The following is a 19,377-nucleotide window of genomic DNA, read 5'->3' as shown; positions in this document are numbered from 1 at the left end:
GACAGAGAGACGTGGGGGGGGGCGACAGAGAGACGTGGGGGGGGGCGACAGAGAGACGTGGGGGGGGCGACAGAGAGACGTGGGGGGGGCAACAGAGAGACGTTGGGGGGGGAAGAGACACAGTCACATGGGGGGGTGAGACACAGTCACATGGGGGGGTGAGACACAGTCACATGGGGGGGTGAGACACAGTCACATGGGGGGAGAGAGAGATGCGGGAGGAGACAGAAGGAGACATGGGGGTGAGGGGAGACAGACAGACATGGGGGGGGGGGAGGAGGACAGAGAGAGACGGGGGAGCGGGAGACAGGCATAGTGGGGGGGAGAGAGAGACTGGGGGGGCGGGAGACAGGCATAGTGGGGGGGAGAGAGAGACTGGGGGGGCGGGAGACAGAGGCATTGTGGGGGGGGGGGGGAAGAGAGAGGGATGTGGGGGGGGAAGAGAGGGATGTGGGGGGGGGGAAGAGAGGGACATTGGGGGGGGAGAAGAGAGGGACGTTGGGGGGGGGAAAGAGAGGGACGTGGGGTGGGAAAGAGAGAGACAGACATGGGAGGTGGAAGAGAGAGAGAGAGAGAGAGAGAGAGAGAGAGAGAGAGAGAGAGAGAGAGAGAGAGACGGGGGAAAGAGAAAGACGTGGCAGGAGAGACAGATACATTGGAGGTCAGAGAGAGCGACGTGGGGGGGGGGGGGGGGAGAAGGGAGATACACGTGGGGTGGGGTGGGGGGGGGGGTAGGGAGAAGAGAGACCGAGAGAGAGAGAGAGAGAGAGAGAGAGAGAAAAACGGACATGGGGGGGGGGGTGAGAGACACAAACATGGGGGGGGGGGGCGGAAAGAGAGAGACGTGGGGGTACAGAGAAAGATGCGGGGGTAGAAAGAGAGAGACATGGGAAAGAGAGAGACATTGGGGGGGAGAGTGAGAGAGAGACGTGGGGGGGGATGAGAGAGAGACGTGGGGTGAGTGAGAGAGACAGACAAACGTGGGGGAGTGAGAGGTGGGGGAGAGAGAAAGACACGTGGGGAGGGAGACAGAAATTGAGAGAGACATGGGGGGTGAGAGGGAGAGAGAGACGTGGGGGGAGGGAGGGGAGAGATGTGGGGGGAGGGAGGGAGGGAGGGAGGGAGGGGAGAGAAGTGGGGGGAGGGAGGGAGGGAAGGAGGGGAGAGACGTGGGGCGAGGGGTGGAGGAAGGAGAGAGAAAGAGAGACAGACGACTTGGAGGGGGGGGAAGAGAGAGAGAGACATGGGGGGTGAGCGAGATAGAGAGAGATAGAGAGAGAGAGAGAGACGGAGAGGTGGGGTGGGTGTGTGTGTGAGAGAGAGAGAGAGAGAGAGAGAGAGAGAGACGTGGGGGGTGAGAGAGAGAGAGAGAGAGAGAGAGAGAGAGAGAGAGAGAAAGAGAGAGAGAGAGACGTGGGGGAGGGGGGAAGAGAGACGTGTGGGGGGAAGAGAGACTTGGGGGCGGGGGGAGAGAAGAGAGACGTGGGGGAAGAGAGAGACACGTGGGGAGGAGAGACAGAAACGTGGGGGGGGGGGGGAAGAGACAGAAACGTTGGGGGGGGTGGAAGAAGAGAGATGATGGGGAGAGATGGAAGAGAGAGAGAGAGACTTGAGGGGAAAGGCGAGACAAGAGACGGGGAGAGAGAGAGAGAGAGAGACGACGTAGTGGGAGACAGACACGTGGGGAGGGAAGAGAGACAGACAGACAACGGGGGGGGGGGGTGGTGGGGAGAGAAGACGTGGATGGGAGGGTGGGGGTGAAAACAGAGACACTGGGTGGAGAGAGACATGCACGGGGTGGAGGGGGAGAGAATTGGAGGCGAGGGAGGGGGAAGAGAGAAGTGCGGGGGCGTGGGTGGGAGAGAGAGGGGTGCGGTGGGGGGAGGGAGAGAGAGGCGGGTGAAAGAGAGAGAGAGAGAGAGAGAGTTTGGCGTGCAGGGATCAAGGGAGGCATGGGGGGAGTGAGGAAGGCGAGGGAGAGGCACGAGCTGCGAGGAGACAGACTGAGTAGAGAGAGAAAAAGTGAGCAAGAAATGGAGAGGGAGAGACATACAGGTGGAGAGAGACGCAGAGACAGGTGGAGAGAGAGAGAGAGAGACAGGCAGAGAGGTGGAGAAAGTCCAAGAACGAGATGCGGAGATAGAGAGAGAGAAAATGATGGGGAGATCGAGAGAGAGACAGAGTGCAAGGAGGAGAGACGGGCCCAGGGATAGATAGGAGGACAGGAAGAGCAAAACGTGAGAGGGGGACAAGGGAGACAGGAAAATAATCTGATGTGGAGGGAGGGAAGGTGGCAGGGAGGGCGACAAGCAAGGAGGGAGTCAGGGGTGGGTGTCAAAGAACTGAGTGGGAGGGAGGTAAAAGGAATGATTGAGGGGGAGAGATGGAGGATGGGTTGAGAAAGGAGGGCGAGAGGGTACATGTCTAAGGTAGAACAGAGACACTCTGGATAGGAAGATTTCTGCAAGCAGATATAGATGTGCATGAGGAGGTGGTGAGGAACTTGGTTACAGAGAGGAGGATAACAACATGTTGAATCTGGGTTTTACCAAACTGAGAACTGCCTAGCCTTAACTATTTCTTTTTCCATTTCTTGGGCTGGAAGATCCAATCGAGAATGCATTGTATTGTTTCATTCAGTCCCTTGTGGAATGAACTTGCATTAATGTGAAACAAAAACAGAACTTTCTGGAAAAACTCAGCTTGTCTCGTTGCAGATGTGAAGAGAAAGCAGAGTGAACGTTTGGGGCCTTGCGATTCTCCTTCAGAACAGTTTCTGTTTTTGTTTCTGCTTTCCAGCATCCGGAGTTCTTTGGGTGTCTGTGTTAATGTGGTATTGGACTGGAAAGTCATTTATGGGGCAGTTGATGTGGGAATATCATTCTCCTCCTTAAATTTTGGATAGACAATAGCATATTACTGGGGAGAAGAGGAGGGGCCTCTACATCTCAACAGATTTTGTCTGCCATAAGTTTAGCTTTACTCAAAGTCTAAATGTGGATTTGCCAAAACTGATTTTGGGAATAATTATGGTGAAACTTCATTCCAACCCACTGATACTAGATTTCAGAAGTCTGAATGATGATACAACTATAATTCAAACTCATTACTTCACACAAACTATTTGCATCACATATTATACGGGGAAAACCAACCTTTTCATGCACAGTTGCGGATGAACACTAATTCTGGTACATTATACACACTGCATCCCCACCTCCCTAGGAAATCAGAATTAATTAGACCAAAAGTAATCAGAGTGAATCAAGTGGGACAAGCAAACACTGCAAGCAACACTGGAAAGGAATCTGAGTGATCATTTATAAAGAGGTGTTTTACTCAAATCAGCAGGAGTGTACAACATGCAATGCAGGAGCTTTATTCATCGGATGCATTACGCAAGAGAACAAAACAGCTTTATGCTTTACCTGAGTATATTTGCTAATATACAACAGAACATAGGCTCTGTTCAAAGAATAAATAAAATGAGTCCCAAAGTAGGAGAGATTGTGAAATTGCCAAGTATGACTGACATATTAATCACGATTGTTTTATTTGTAATTCAGTGCACCCACACCTACATGCACACAAGCCAGTGTTAACGCATAGGGTCTCATTGCTCAAGTAGTTTTTGGATGTCCTGGTTAAAAACAAAACTAATTAAAGTTAAAATAGACACTTACCTGATTCTTACCATAAAACTACACCACAAAGCTACATTTTAGTCACGTCAAAACACTTACCAGTACGGGTACATTTGTTGCAATTTTCTTTCACGATTACAAAAAGATAAAAAAAGTATAATCATTAATCTCTGGGTCTGTGGCTGAGTGTCTTCCCCATTTGTATGAAATAGGACAGGACAAGAGCATTGCTATCATTGATATTCTGAATCTCTTTTTGAGAGAAAGGATAGCAGAAGAAATCATTTTTTAATTGCAAATATTGCTGGGTCATTCTCTACAACTAAATCACCACTTCAACAAAAATTTCCTGCTGGGATATTTATGATGCAAGAACAAAATCATTGCAGTTATTTCAATGGCACTTAAAATTAAATTTTCACAAATTGCTTCTCATTCAAAGATTCTGTGTCAAGACATTTATTTTAAAGATGATGGACAATAATTTGATGGGCTGATAGAACGATACAGCTGCACTGAGAATTTCTGGGCTTGCTCGATTAAAAAGGTAATTATAAGAAAATAATATCACATTGATACAATAAGTTAAAAATAAGTGTGGTTCTGTCCAAAAAAAATCTGGCTTGTTAATAACTGATTATACTTTTGCCGCATCATTACAGATACTAGCTTTTAATTCCAGATGTTTATTAATTCAATTGAAAGTCAACCCAATACCAGAACTTTAACCAAGTCCACAGACCATACACCTGGACCACTGGATTACAAGTTCAATTGGTATCAGGATACCAATACTTTCCTCCTTGCCTCTGGAGATAACAAAAACTTTCAATTTAGAGATTACGTACACTTTTCAAATTGGACAAAAGTTTCAAAACAGATCAGAGAGTCAGTCCTAGATTTGGCTACCTCTCTTTATTAACTGGCATCATTTAAGGCAAAGCATCATTTGGCAATGGTAACACCCCTTCATGTGCCTAACACAGCCCAAGTTTGCAAAACCCAATCCCTAAATTATATCTACTGAAAAATGTCTGCTTGTGAATATCAGGACTGACTTTGGTTCAGATTTCGTGATTTGTGCAATCACTCAGTTAATGTTCAGAAATGGCACTTAGATATGAAACATGGCTTTTTGAGCAAATTATCCAAAAGCTGTCAGAACCCACAAGCTACAACTGAGCATGATTTACCATTATCTGCAGGACAGAAAAAGTCGGAGAATGTTCATTCATAAGTGCATCTCATTTCACCAACTCCAAACTTCTGACTTTGAATTATGTGAAGAGGAGACGTGGGATTCTTAAACAAGGTTAAGTTCGGTGGCCAGCCAGCAAAGGTGTTAGAACAGTAGCAGATTTTCTTCATGCACTGATATTTATAATGCACGCTGGAAAATGAAAGGTGCAATATGTGCTTGTGTGTAGAAGATAAAATTTCAGTGACTAGAAGAGATCTGAATGTGACCAAGGAGCACAAATCCACTTGTGATAGATACAATTTCAGATCTGAGAAAAGAAATACATAATGCAATGCTTGTACTACTTAGGATACGTAGAAAGCAAAAGGTGATTTACATGGACAGATAGAAAGCAATAAAAAATAATATAGTTTTCAATATTACTCAAAAAAGTTGTGCATGCACCAGAAAAAATGGAGAATAATTTGGAAAGGCTGCATCCAGTAACCTTCATTCGATCATACAAAAAGTTCCTTTCTCATTATTTCAACAGAAACGGCTTCACTTCAAACTTAGAAAGGCAGCCTGAAGAGCTGTGTGCATTCTCCTATTGAGGGGAAAGACACTGTCATGTAGAATCAGTGGTGGTTTGGGATGCTGCTTCAAAAGCAAGTAGGCAACTATTTCATACACAATTCTCAAAACAAACTGCTAATCAAAAGACTTTCAATTCCAAATGGTCTGAATTCAAAATCAGTCTCTAGTACTAATACACTCACTTCTCAGGGTAGTGCACTCATTCTCCAAGTGTCCTAAAATTATTAGGATAAAATCTGTATTTGCAAAGTCACGAATTGTGAATTTGCCTAACTGCATCAAAAATAATTAACAATAAAAATCAATATCCGCGAGCAAAAATCGCATATTCACAATTTTTAACAAGCTCCATATTTGCGAATTTCATCATTTGCAGGGATTCTCATGAACGGAGCCTTTGCAGATGCAGAAGAATAACCGTATTTTCAAAATTTCATTTCTAATAGATACCGTACACAATTTATTTTCATTTGATTCTGGAAGATCAACAACAACGTCCATATTTTTACGAATTAAATGGATTGGAATACTTGCACTCAAGAATAAATGGGAAATAAAAATGCCCATAAAAAAAGTTATACTAACCTATAAGATAAAAAGTGTCCCATAAATACTCCTGATTTATTCTATGTAGTTGACTCAAGATTAAACAGGTTGTGCAACCTGTTACGAAAATCTTTTAACACTCAATGGCAAACAAATTGCTAAAACCCCTACTGTCAATATCTTGGGGTTAATACTGACCAGAAATTGAATTGGACCAACATATAAATACTGTAGCTACAAAAGCAGGTCAGAGACTAGGAATTCTGTGATGAGTAACTCATGTCCGAGCCTCGCAAATCCTGTCTACCATCTGTAAGGCATAGGTCAGATACGCAATGGAACACTTTCCAACCTGCTGGGCCAGTGCAACTCCAATAACACTCAAGGACCTCAACAACATTCAGGACAAAACAGTCTGCTCGAGTGACACTGCATCTACTGAGAATGTGTATAGGGTATAAGCAAATTGGGAAAGAGTTTGGTGAAACAAGAGATTCAGCTCAGCATGACTCAGATCAAATAAGAACATACAGTTAACAATGGGGTGCTGGAGGCACAGGTAATGGGTTTACAAAGTGGAAAAGCATTCATTATGTAGAGCCATTCAACAATATTGGAAGCATTTAGTATGCAAGGGGAAAGTATCCATTTTATGAATCCAGTTGACAAGGTTAAGAACATTCATTGTATAACAGTAAAGGGCTTGGTCTCTGCTATTGACCCTCGTTGATTGCAACAGTCACCCAATTACTACGCATGTTGCCTTATCTGGATTGTCCTCCTGTAAAATGACTACTCAGTTCATTGAGAAACTGCTGCTCCAGAGAAGACCGTGAGCTCATGTCACTGGGCGATTGTTCTCACTCCCTCCAGGGTCCAGAATAAAGATGAAGGAGTAAAACTATGCCATGTCTGAGGATTTTGCTTCAACTTAAGGGGGAGACGGGACAACAATATCACCTTCAACAATTCACACACTCGATTATTGAAACACAGTAGTAACAGTGTCCATCTACAAGATGCACTGCAATGACCAAAAACACTCCTTAAAAAAGCAATTTCCAAACCTGCGATTTCAACACCTTGAAGGATAAAGGCAGCAAATATATGGGAACACCACCTTCTGCAAGTTCAACTCCAAGCTGTACACAATTTGAGTTTGTACTCTCTCTCTGGTCTTTCACTGATCTCAAAATATGGGGTTGGCCACTGAGGACGGAGAAAAGGAGTAATGCCTTCACTTAAATGGTTATGGACCTTGATAATTCTTTGACTCAGGGGGATGTTTGTGGATGCTCAGTCACTATATTTCTGGAAGGAACAAGATCAGAAGATATTTGGATGCTGAGTGAAAGAAAGGGTATGAGGATGGTACCAAAAGTAAAGCTAAGATGGGAGATCAGCCATGGTTGTTGTGAATGAAGTAGCCCAAGAGTAAATCCAGCTTCGTGTTTATAGAGCCTTATGATCTACAAACTCGATACCCTATTTTACCACGTTATAAGCAGTTACTACATCTCAAAAACAATCATAGGCTATGAAGCACTCAGATTTCCTGAAGCTGTTCTTTCCTTTACTTTTCATTATTAAGTTTCCATTATTATATAAAAGTTAGATTAGATTAGATTAGATTACTTACAGTGTGGAAACAGGCCCTTCAGCCCAACAAGTCCACACCGCCCCGCCGAAGCGTAACCCACCCTTACCCCTACATCTACATCTACCCCTTACCTAACACTACGGACAATTTAGCATGGCCAATTCACCTGACCTGCACATCTTTGGACTGTGGGAGGAAACCGGAGCACCCGGAGGAAACCCACGCAGACACGGGGAGAACGTGCAAACTCCACACAGTCAGTCGCCTGAGGCGGGAATTGAACCCGGGTCTCTGGCGCTGTGAGGCAGCAGTGCTAACCACTGTGCCACCGTGCCGCCCACAAAGTTCTTAACTTCTTTACTTAACTTCTTTACTTAACTTCTTTACTTAACTTCTTTACTTAAATCTGCAAAGTTTTAAGTAGGATGGACCACCACTCATTTTAGGTTGGGAATGCTATGCAAGCCGAATTTGGTAAAGAATTTGCAGATGGAAAACTCCTGCTTGTTCTCTAAGTGTTACAATTGTCAAGAACTCTATCAATGCTTTCTTTCCCTGAAATAGTTATTGAGATGGTATTCAACAGCCTCATCTTATTTGCTAAAAGATTCAGGTCCAGCAGCAGATAGGTTAAGATCAGTATAGAATGGAGTTGTACAGCACGAAAACAGACCCTTCGGTCCAACTTGCCCATGGCGACCTGCTATCCTACAATAATTGAGTCCCATTTTCCAGCATTTGGTCCATATCCCTCCACACCCTTCTTGTACATGTACCCATCTTAATGTCTTTTAAATATTGCAATTGTACCAGCCTCCACTACCCTCTGCATGAGAAAGATGCCCCTTAGGTCCCTTTTAAATATTTCCTGTCAACTTAAACCTACTGCCCTGCGAAAAAAGCTTGGCTATTCACCTTAGCCCCTCATGATTTTATAATCCTCTGTATCGTAACCCCTCAGCCTCTGACATGCGAAAGAAAACAGTCCCATCCTATTCAGCCTCTCTCGATAGCTCAAACCCTCCAAACTTGGCAACATCACTGTAAACCTTTTCTGAACGCTTTCAAGTTTAACAACATCTTTTCTATAGCAGGGATACCAGAAATGAACATCGTATTCCAATGTGGCCTAACTGATGTTCTGTAAAGCCACAATATGACATCCCAACTCTTATACTCAATGCACTAACCAATAAAGGCAAGTGTACCAAATGCCTTCTTCACAACCCTGTCTACCTATGACTCCCCTTCAAGGAATGATGAACTTGTACCCCAAGGTCTCTTTGTTCAGCAACATTCCCCAGGACCCTACCATTAAGCATATAAGTCCTGCCCCGATTTGCCTTACCAAAATGCAACACATTTATCTAAATTAAACTTCATCTGCCACCTCTTAGCTCATCTGCCCATCTAATCAAGGTTTCATTGTACTCGGAGATAATCGCCTTCTGTGAACACTACACCAACTTTAGTATCATCTGCAAACTTATGAACCATTCCTCCTATATTCACATCCAAATCATATCCAAAAGTGACAAAAAGCAGTGCAACCAGCACCAATTCTTCTGGCACACCACTGGTTACAAGCCTCCAGTCCAAAAAACAATCTGCTACCATCACCCTCTCTCTCTCTCCTATCTTCAAGCCAATTTTGTATCCAAACAGCTATCGCTCCCTCGATTCCACGTGATCTAACCTTGCTAACCAGTCTATCATGTTGAATGCCTTGAAGTTTATACAGACAATGTTCCCCACTCTGCCTTCATCAATCTTCTTCATCATTTCTTTAAAAAAAACTAAATCAAGTTAGCAAGACACATTTTCCCATGCCCAAAGCCATGTTGACTATCCCAATCAGTCCTTACCATTCCAAATACATGTAGATCCCGTCCCTCAGAATCCCCTCCAACAATTAAGCACCAGACGTCAGGCTCACCGGTCTCTAGGTCCCTGACTTTTCCTTATCACCTTTCTAAAATAATGGCACCATATTATATACCCTCAAGTCTTCTGGCACCTCAAGTGCAGTTTTCAATGATACAAATATCTCAGCAAGGGGCCCAGCAATTATTTCCCAAGCTTCCCACAAGTTGTGTGATATATCCAATCTGGTCCCAAGGATTTATTCACCTTAAACGTGTTTTAAGACATCCAGCAGCACCTCCTCTGTCAAATGGACATTCTTCACATTGTCACTATTTAATTCTCCAAGTTCTCCAGCTTCCATATCCTTTTCCACAGTTAATACTGATGTCAAATACTCATTTAGCATCTCACCCATCTCCAGCAGTTCCACACATAATGACCTTGCTGATCTTTAAGGGACCCTATTCTCTCCCCAGTTATTCTAGTGCCCTTAATGTACTTTAAAATCTCTTTGAGTTCTCTTTAACCCTATTTACTACAGCTATCTTGATGTCCCCTTTTTGCCCTCCTGATTTCCGAGTGTACTCTTACTGCCCTTAAATTCCAAGCGATTCACTCGATCCCATTTGACATATGTTTCCTCCTTTTTCTTGACCAGAGTTCCAATTTCTCTAGTCATCCAGCATTACCTACATCTACCTTCCTTGTCCTTTACACAAATAGGAACATATTGCCACTGAACTCTCGTTATGTCATTTTCTGAAGACTTCCCACTTTCCAACTGTCTCTTTAGCTGCAAACTGCCTCTTCAAATCAGTTTTTCAAAGTTTTGGCCTTTTACCATCAAAATTGGCTTTACTCCAATTTAGAACTTTAACTCTTAAATCCAGTCCACCCTTCTCCATCACTACATTAAAACAATGATCACTGGCCCGTGAGATATTGTATTTGAAGTCTCTTCACTAACCCACTCACCACTGCTTTATATTTACTCATTCATAACTCCTTTACTCACCCACGCACAAGCTAACACCGCGCTTCCATTTCATTCCCTACCACACTACGGTTTCATTCATTCATAAACCCGCAGTTTAGTATATTTTCCTATTACAGGACAGACCAAATTAAAACAACCCATTACTACTTTTTCACACCTTCAATCCTAATCAGCCTTTGCTACAAGTGTTCAGGCCTATTTTGACATCAATAGCTACCTCTGAATAGGTGTCAGTATCATAAACAATACCGTCCCCCATCAAATCTCCACAAAACATTATATTATTAATCAGCCCTTACCAACAGTGTCTCAGACCTGAATAGATTACAGAACACCAAATAGTTCCCCAATTAGTATGTACCTTTCAATTGGGTCATTATCCTATTAAGAAACTGTCAAAATAGTGCTTATGTGAAATTGCATGAATGAATGAAACTCACATCAGCAAATCATAAACAAACCTCACTACCCAGCTGCAGTAGTCAGGTTAATATCCTTTATTCTTTTATTAAGTACAGGTAAAATCTCTAACTTATTTAGAGGATATAGACCTAGTACTTTTACTAACATTCACTAACTTAAAAGGCAAAAAGATGAATACCTCTTAATTATGCAGGCAGACTGGACAGACACCCAAGCACATCCAAAGTAACAAACACCATTTAACAGATGCTTAACCCATTCCCTGTCTCAAACCTTTGTGAACTATAGATAAAACAACGGAACACCATTGTGATGGAATTTTAATATATGTAAGATTTAATATATATAACGAGGCTACTGTAAGAACTTTATTTCAGGATTCTATCACCACCACAAACTTGCGTTACTTCACTCCAAAGTGCTCCCCCACTGACACCTCAGTCACTCATGCTACCTTATTTCCCAAGAGAAGGTCAAGTTTTGCTCCTTCTCTAGTAGTTTCATCCATGCACTGAATAAGAATTTTTTTTTGTACACTGAATAAGAATTTTTTAAATTCTTCTCCATCCAAGCCCTTAACAATATGGCAGTTTCAGTCTTTGCTTGGAAAGTTAAAACACCCCTTTACAACCCTTACAGATATCGGAGATCCCCTTATATATTTGCTTCTCAATTTCCTGCTGACTACTGGAAAGGCCTACAATACAATCCCAAATGGTGATCATCCCTTTCTTATTTCTCAGTTCCACCCAAATAGCTTCACTGACACAATCTCGGGAATATCCTCCCTATGTACATGCATAGTGTCATCCCTCACCAAAAATGCCAGTACCCTTTCTCTCGTCTCCCTTTCTATCCTTCCCTCAGCATCTAAAGAGGAACCTCATTATCCGAATATCAATTATCCAAATATCGTGTTATCTGAAGGAGATCTTGAGATCCTGATAGAAACATTACATCAAAGAGTGGTTTCAAACTTGTGCAAGTCTTTCATTTACAATGATTAAAAATTATATCAGCTCACTGAAATGCTGCTGAAAACATTCCAGGACATCCCAGGCACTGTCTCCAAATGACTGACCTCCCGCCCTCCCTCTCTCCCTTCACACCTTCCCTGGAGTTCTACACAGGTGTGAACCTGAAACCCCGCCCCCCCCCCCCACCTTCCCCGATATTCTCTCTAACATTGTCCTGTACAGGGCAATGGTGGAACTTGTCAAAATGTTGTGTCTCTGTGCACGCGATTTGGAGTCTCACCCCACAAAACCAGCAGCAGTCTTTCTGTTGGTGTCCACTCCGGCTGTCCCGGAGGGGTGGGTTCTGATGGGAGCAGGGGCACACAAGGGGTGGGGCGGTGAAGCCCAAGGGCAGTGTTGGGGTGCGGGCGGGGAGGGGTGTTGGATGAGGTGGGGGGCTCACGCACGGTGTGCTGCTGTCTCCTGAACAGGGAGCAGAAAACTCTGAGCCTCAGAGGAGACGCATTGAATCGATTAACCGAATAATCAATTATCCAAACGAAATAGTGCTTGCCCATCTTGTTCGGATAATCAAGGTTCCTCTGTATACCCTAAAACAATAGGTTGGTAGTCCTGCCTTTCCATGAGCCATCTTTTGGTATAACTAGGATGTAAGTGAGGACTGCAGATGCTGGAGATCAGAGCTTAAAAATGTGTTGCTGGAAAAGCGCAGGTCAGGTAGCATCAAAGGAATAGGAGAATCGACATTTCGGGCATAAGCCCTTCTTCAGGAAGTATAACTATGATAGCCCAGTCTCACTTTCCCAACCATGCCCTGAGTTCATCTGCCTTACCTGTCAGGCTTCTGGCACTGAAATAAACAGTTTAATTTATAAGTCTTACCTCATTCTCTGCCTTGACTATTTGACTTGCTCCTCTTCTCAACTGTATCAGCCACAGACCTCTCTCTTTTCTCACTCTCTCTTTGGGGCTTCTGCCCCGCCCACTAGTAGCACTTGGGAATCTCCCCAAGACCCAGCTCGCCTTCCAATTTAGGTGCGAACAGTTCTTCTTATACAAATCACTTCTACCCCAGAGAGATTCCAATGATCCAAAAGTGCGAAGTCCTGTCCCCTGCACCAGCCTCTCAGCCATGCATTCATCTGCTCTATAATCCTATTCCTACTCTCACCAGCATGTGGCACTGGAAGTAATTTAGATATTACTACCCTCAAGGACTTACTTTTTTTACCTCTTGCCTAGTTTCCCATATTCTTCCTTTGGAACTTCATGCCCTTCTCTTCCTATGTCAATGGTACCAACGCGTACAACAACCTCCTGCTGGTCCCACTCCCTTTTGAGAATATTCTGCACATTCCCGGAGACAATAGACAATAGACAATAGATGCAGGAGTAGGCCATTCAGCCCTTTGAGCCTGCACCGCCATTCAATATGATCATGGCTGATCATTCCCAATCAGTATCCTGTTCCAGCCTTATCTCCAGAACCCTTGACTCCACTATCTTTAAGAGCTCTATCCAATTCTTTCTTAAATGAATCCAGAGACTGGGCCTCCACTGCCCTCTGGGGCAGAGCATTCCACACAGACATCCTTTACCCTGGCATCAGTGAGTCAACACACCATTCCAATGTCTTGCTGTCAGCCACAGAAACATCGAAACGCGCCTCTGATTAGATAATCCCCCATCACAATCAAGATAATTACAGTATAATCCAAAGTAGATGCGATGCACTGATTCTGCTACATGGAGTTGGAAGATCTTTCATCTCTACTAAATTAAATTTTTAAGGTATCCTGATTAGACAGCCTCTTCTAATTCTTTATTAACTAGTGTCAACAGTTGAGTATTTTGTGAAAGAGGCCAGACTAAAGCACAAGTTCTTGGGGATTGGTGAGGCACATTAAACCATCAAGGAAGATTTGAATCCATTTCTGTTCACTGGAAAGAAAGTCTGATGTGGAAATATTTATACATTAAATTAATTTATTCTGTTGTCTAGTATTAAAACTTGTTACTTAACGAATATAAAAACATACTTTCAAACAAAAAAAACTTAAACAATTTCAAGTCTGCTCCTTATGAATAAAGTTTTTTACAAACTCAAAATTTCAGAAAGACTTCCATGCGGGCAGCGATAGTAGGACAGAATCTCATTATTATAACATCAAGTCATCGTCCGAGATTGGATTTATCAAATATTGAGGCTTTACCGTGGCTGAGCATCCATGTTTGATGTGAGATTGTTGACTGACATTAGGAGATGCCTGAAATGGAGAAGTATTGGCATCCCTTATTTTAATAAGCACAAATTCACTATACTGAAGTTAATCCAGAGTTATTCTGTCTGAGCAGAAAAAATAAACCATCAGCTGCTATATCATACATGGCTGATGAACACCCAAAGTGTTTCTTGAATCCACCGTTTGTTAGCTATGACGTTTGGTTCATGAGCTGGTGATGACGACAAGAGTTCTGAAAAGATTCCATTATAAACAATTCATGCTTCATTTCAGACAAACCTGAAAATGGCCTGCATTCACTCCTCCATCAGACTTGGAAAATGTAGGAGTGAATTCTAATGCCTTACTGGTGTGTATGCAGTACATCAAATTATAAGAAATAGTAACCACTTAGAAGAATAAATTCAGAGTAAAAGGCTGTTTTTGTAATAAATTTGAAAAAAATAACGCTAGGACAACAAATAATCAGCAACTTAAGATTTACTAAACCCACGTACACTAACTCCAGGAATTTCTCTGAGAAACTGAACAGCACAAACTAATGATTAGACCAAATTAAATAGGAAAATATAGCCACAATATATTAAATGCCTTTACAAGTATATCAACATAATATCACGTGCAGTTGGGAGTTTTGTTTAAATGATTGGAACTATCATTCAAGTTGATCATATCAGTTCGCAACATGCATGTGATAGTTTGGAAAAGAGGCCGTAGGTTTAAGTTCTTTCTTTTAACAAATGTCAGGTTTTTGAACCATCATTCATTACACAATATTCTAATATGTAACTACTGCATGTCAGAGAAGATGATTGTTTAATCTAACCCTGAAGAAACTGCTAGGGTTTCAAATTTTCCCAAATGTAACCTTTTGGCCAAATCCATCACATTACCAGAGAGAACAGAAGAGAAGAAAAATAGAATCAAGAATTAAAATTAAAAGCAGGTTTCTGCTTCCAGACAATATAACAAATATTCACAATTTCCTGATAATACTGTAGAGGGAAATAAATTCTAAAACACATGCATGCTTTTATTGTATTTAAGCATGTTCACAAAAACATTTTCTTAAAAAATGTGACATTACACAATATTTCTGAACTTACCCTGGAGAGACTTCCCCAGTCCTTGGCCAAGCTTCCATCCATGCTTCTGAAGTAAACGGTGTCCAATGTTGTCCTGATAGACAGAACAGAGAATAGACCAAAAATACTCCAATAATACATACTTCCTTTGAGTCAATATTTCTATATTTTGTGTACAATGGATAAACATGCAAGAAGTTGCTAATGGGAATGGGGTAGATGGACATCCTAAGGAAACACAATGTCATAAATTGCTCACACAATTTGGGATTATTTTCTGATGGTGTGCTGTGCATCTTCAGTGCATAACACTTAAATAATGAAAGCAAGGTAAAAAAAAAATGAAACAAAGAACTGAAATCAGTATAACTGATAAAACCAAGCTCTTTTTAAAACCATATCCGTCACCTTGACAGCACCAATTTGCGACAACTAAACTTCTTCTTTTAATTTGGTTATGTTGCGTGTCAGGCTTTTTGTCTACAGATTATTGTAAGTGCAAAATCTGCCCCACCACTAGAAACCAAACACGATCATAGCAAAATCCAGGCTAGACTTGATTGGGTTTATAACCAGCATGCAGCCATTATTAACTAAAAATGAAACAGTGACGTTAGTAAATTTACAAAATGAGCACAAGCACAGATTGTGATGCACTTCATGTGTAAGATAACAAAAATACTGAAAATTAGAATGGAACAGGCCTAGCAACAGGTTTAATAGCAAGAACCATTAGTGCATGTAGGGGAAGGGGAAAAAGCAGCAAGCGTAATGTCTCATCTTCCTTAGAACAGAGAGTGGTTAACTAGCTACAGGCGTATGGTGTTCAATTTCAAGGACTGTGTTCCAATTTTCTAACAGTACCACTGGGTTTGAAGCAAATCTTAAACTATGTGGCAATCAAAATCAAATTTTAACTTTAGAAATGCAATATATTGCTTTGCTAATTCAAATGATCTTCCTGAAGAGAGTTTTTCAATATATTACGAATCAACATCCATTCTCATCATGAACCTTGGCTGAAACAGAAAAGATGCTTCTGAAACAATCTTTGCATAGTAACCATTCAAGAGTTCAAAAATGTACACTCTTCAAAGACCTTATCTGGCTCAAAATGCAGTGAATATTTGTCCTAATTCTAATTACTCACTATATGCTGTCCAATATCCATAGTGGGAGGGGGTCATTCTTCAATGTGAAAAATCCCTTACTGAGTTAACAATACATGAAATCCTCAGAGTTGCTATAATGTAGCAAACACTTAATTGGTATGGAATAAAGGGTTATAGGGAAAAGGCAGGAGAATAGGTTTGAGAAACTTAATAGCCATGATCAATGCTGGAGCAGACACAATGGGCCAAATGGCCTAATTCTGTTCCTGTATCTTTTGGTCTTATACCTTTTGTGATAAACTGAGGGTACAGGTTAATATCATGATATTCTATATTGGAACTGAGCTTCTGCACATATCAACAAATAAATTACCCACAATCTGCAGTACTAAACCATATATGTTTACACAATAGCCAGTATGTGCTATTTTAGACAATTTCAGGTGGGAGTGTGGAGCAGTTCTATAACTAAATTAAGTGTTCCTTATGTTAAGGGACAGGATGTGAAAGAGAGAGAAATTTGTTGGTCCCAAGCATGAATACACATCAGTGATTCCCAGTTGGAAAAGAATGGGAATATCAGGTGAAGGCATAATTAAACTTCATTGAGGATAACCATGATAAATGAAATGTTTTAAAGTTAACTTTATTTCTTTTAACAAAGGTTATGAAGTGTAATAAAGATGGAGCAAGTAAAATTCCGAAAAAGAGCTGAATCAAAAGAAATAATGGGGGAGAACAGAAGAATGACAGATTGAGCATGGTGAAAGTTTGTAACCTATTAAAATTGGTTTTATAGCCCCCATTCAATATTTCTAATGGTAACTGCCAATATTAAGTAGTTCCACCATCATAATGCATGATTTAATGCCAATGTGAAAGTTGGAAATTTCTTTTAAAAATGCCCAGCTCACGAAGAGAGATTTTTCTGGTATCGGCTGCAATTTCAGGCAAATTCCATTCAAAATAACTGGATGAAGTAGCAACACATCTTAAAGAGGCCATTTTATTTTTATATTTATAATGTAATTTTTTTTCACCTTTCTCAAGACTGCAAGGTCAAGGACACAGGCTGTAAATACGCTGCAGTTCAACAGATACAGGTACCTGCTGAACGTTAAACAACTAATGCTGATTAAAATATCTCTGAAAGGTCGTAAGAACCTAGCACCAGCACATCAAAGCACTTCATAAATATTGCTGTAATACCAAATTACAAATCCTCTTTCAAACAAAATTAGTAAAGGAGAAAAATACAGTTCACAAGTTACTTAATTGGCTGATACAAACCAAGTAAAATATCTTTATTTTGAAATTATCATGAAGATGTGGAACATTTGCTACAAAGGTTTATTTTTGACACATACTATGCTTGGCCACAATATTAAGTACAAAGGTCAATAAATAAACCAACCTTGTTAAAAATCAGTCTCAAATGATCAGATATTGCCTGATTAAAAAACCCGATTGCTTTCAAATTTCTATTCACCGAAAGGTGATTTTTTAAAAAAAAATCTTTTTTCTGGCAATCATTTCAGTTTTGGAATTACACCAGGCTCCACAATTTTCTCATAACATTCCTGGAGTAAGAAACATACTCATTTATTTACTACATCTCTCACTAACCCATACAATCTTAAAGGAGCCCAACTGCAGCAGTATCCTCTTCAGTGGTTGCTATAGCAAACCAGTAATATTTTATTTAATCAGATGTTTTAATATTCAATTACTTGTACTGTGACAGTAATAATGCTACAATAAAACTAACTTTAAAAGAGATAATACTTACTCCAAATAGGAGATCAATGAATGAGAGGCAATAAAACCTACTGCCTTCTCCAAAGGGAGGATGTAATTTTGGTAAAATATCTGCCCTGACTAAGTTTATACCCAATAAAGTAATCTGCACCAATTTGAAAAATGTAACACTCTGCTTTAACTTGAAAAACTCTATTGGAAAACTATAACTTTATTAAATCAGACAATTATATACTGAATAGGGAAGCAGTGCGTGAGTTTCATATTAGTGGTGGGTAAGTCGTTGGAGGTGATTCTGAAAGATAGGATTTGTCTGTATTTGGAGAGGCAAGGAAGATGAACAAGTTTTGAGAGGATCTGTAGTTCAGGTTGAGGTTAACTCACTGAGCTGAAAGGTGCATTTTCAAACACTTTGTCACCATATTAGGTAACATCTTCAGTGAGCCTCCAAATGAAGTGGTGTAGCCCATTTTCTATTTATATGTTTGCGTTTCCTTGGGTTGGTGATGTCATTTCCTATGGTGATGTCATTTCCTTTTTTTTCTCTCGCGGGGTGGTAAATGGGATCCAAGTCATTGTGTTTGTTGAGAGAGTTCCAGTTGGAATGCCATGTTTTTAGGAATTCTCATGCATGTCTCTGTTTGGCTAGGAGGAATGTGTTGTATCAGTCGAAGTGGTGTCCATCCTCTTGTAAAGATACTGGTGAGAGAGTGGGTCATATCATTTTGTGGCTAGTTGATGTTCATGACTCCTGGTGGCTAGTTTTCTGCCTGTTTGTCCAATGTAGTGTTCAATAAGGTGTTTTGTAAATGACAATAGTTTTGCTTGTTATCTGTATAGGGTCTTTCAAGTTCATTAGCTGTTGTTTTAGCGTGTTGGTGGGTTTGTGGGCTACCACTATGTGAAGGGGTCTGAGTAGTCTGGCAGTCATTTCGGAGATGACTTTGACACAGGGGAGAGTGGCTCTGGTTTCTGGATGTGTTTTGCCTGCTTGTTTGGATTTGTCGCTCAGAAATTCACCTATACAGTGTATTCAAAAAGAAATGGTAACTAATGAACACAGTCCGCTGATTTCTTAGCACGCTTGCTTTCATTACTCAGACCACTGAGGATAGCAGTTGGGATGTCATGTTGATGTTGCAAAGGATGCTGATGAGGCCACATTTGGAGTACTGTGTACTGTTCTAGTTGCGCGGCTATAGGAAAGAAATGCTTAAATTGAAGAGAGTTCAAAAAAGATTCATCAGAAACCTGCCAGGACTGGAAGGCTCGAGTTATAAGGAGAGGCTGGGACATTTTTCTACTGGAAAAAAGGTGATTTATAGGTGACCTTAGGGAGGTTTATAAAA

General features: G+C 41.4%; 1 protein-coding gene across 8 annotated transcripts in view; it reads right to left on the bottom strand.

The window, feature by feature from the left end:
* gpatch8 (G patch domain containing 8) overlaps window positions 1-19,377 on the bottom strand; it is a 197,656-nt gene that overhangs the window by 129,050 nt on the left and 49,229 nt on the right. For all 8 annotated transcript variants that reach the window (XM_072561770.1, XM_072561775.1, XM_072561773.1 and 5 more), the window contains one exon: window positions 15,180-15,252. In XM_072561770.1, the coding sequence (XP_072417871.1) occupies window positions 15,180-15,252 (73 nt within the window). The remainder of the gene's footprint in view (window positions 1-15,179; window positions 15,253-19,377) is intronic.

The sequence above is a fragment of the Chiloscyllium punctatum genome, chromosome 42 (assembly GCF_047496795.1).
Source record: "Chiloscyllium punctatum isolate Juve2018m chromosome 42, sChiPun1.3, whole genome shotgun sequence".
Taxonomy (NCBI): domain Eukaryota; kingdom Metazoa; phylum Chordata; class Chondrichthyes; order Orectolobiformes; family Hemiscylliidae; genus Chiloscyllium; species Chiloscyllium punctatum.
The sequence above is the reverse complement of the archived record's forward strand: the minus strand, read 5'-3'. Positions and strand labels throughout refer to the sequence as shown.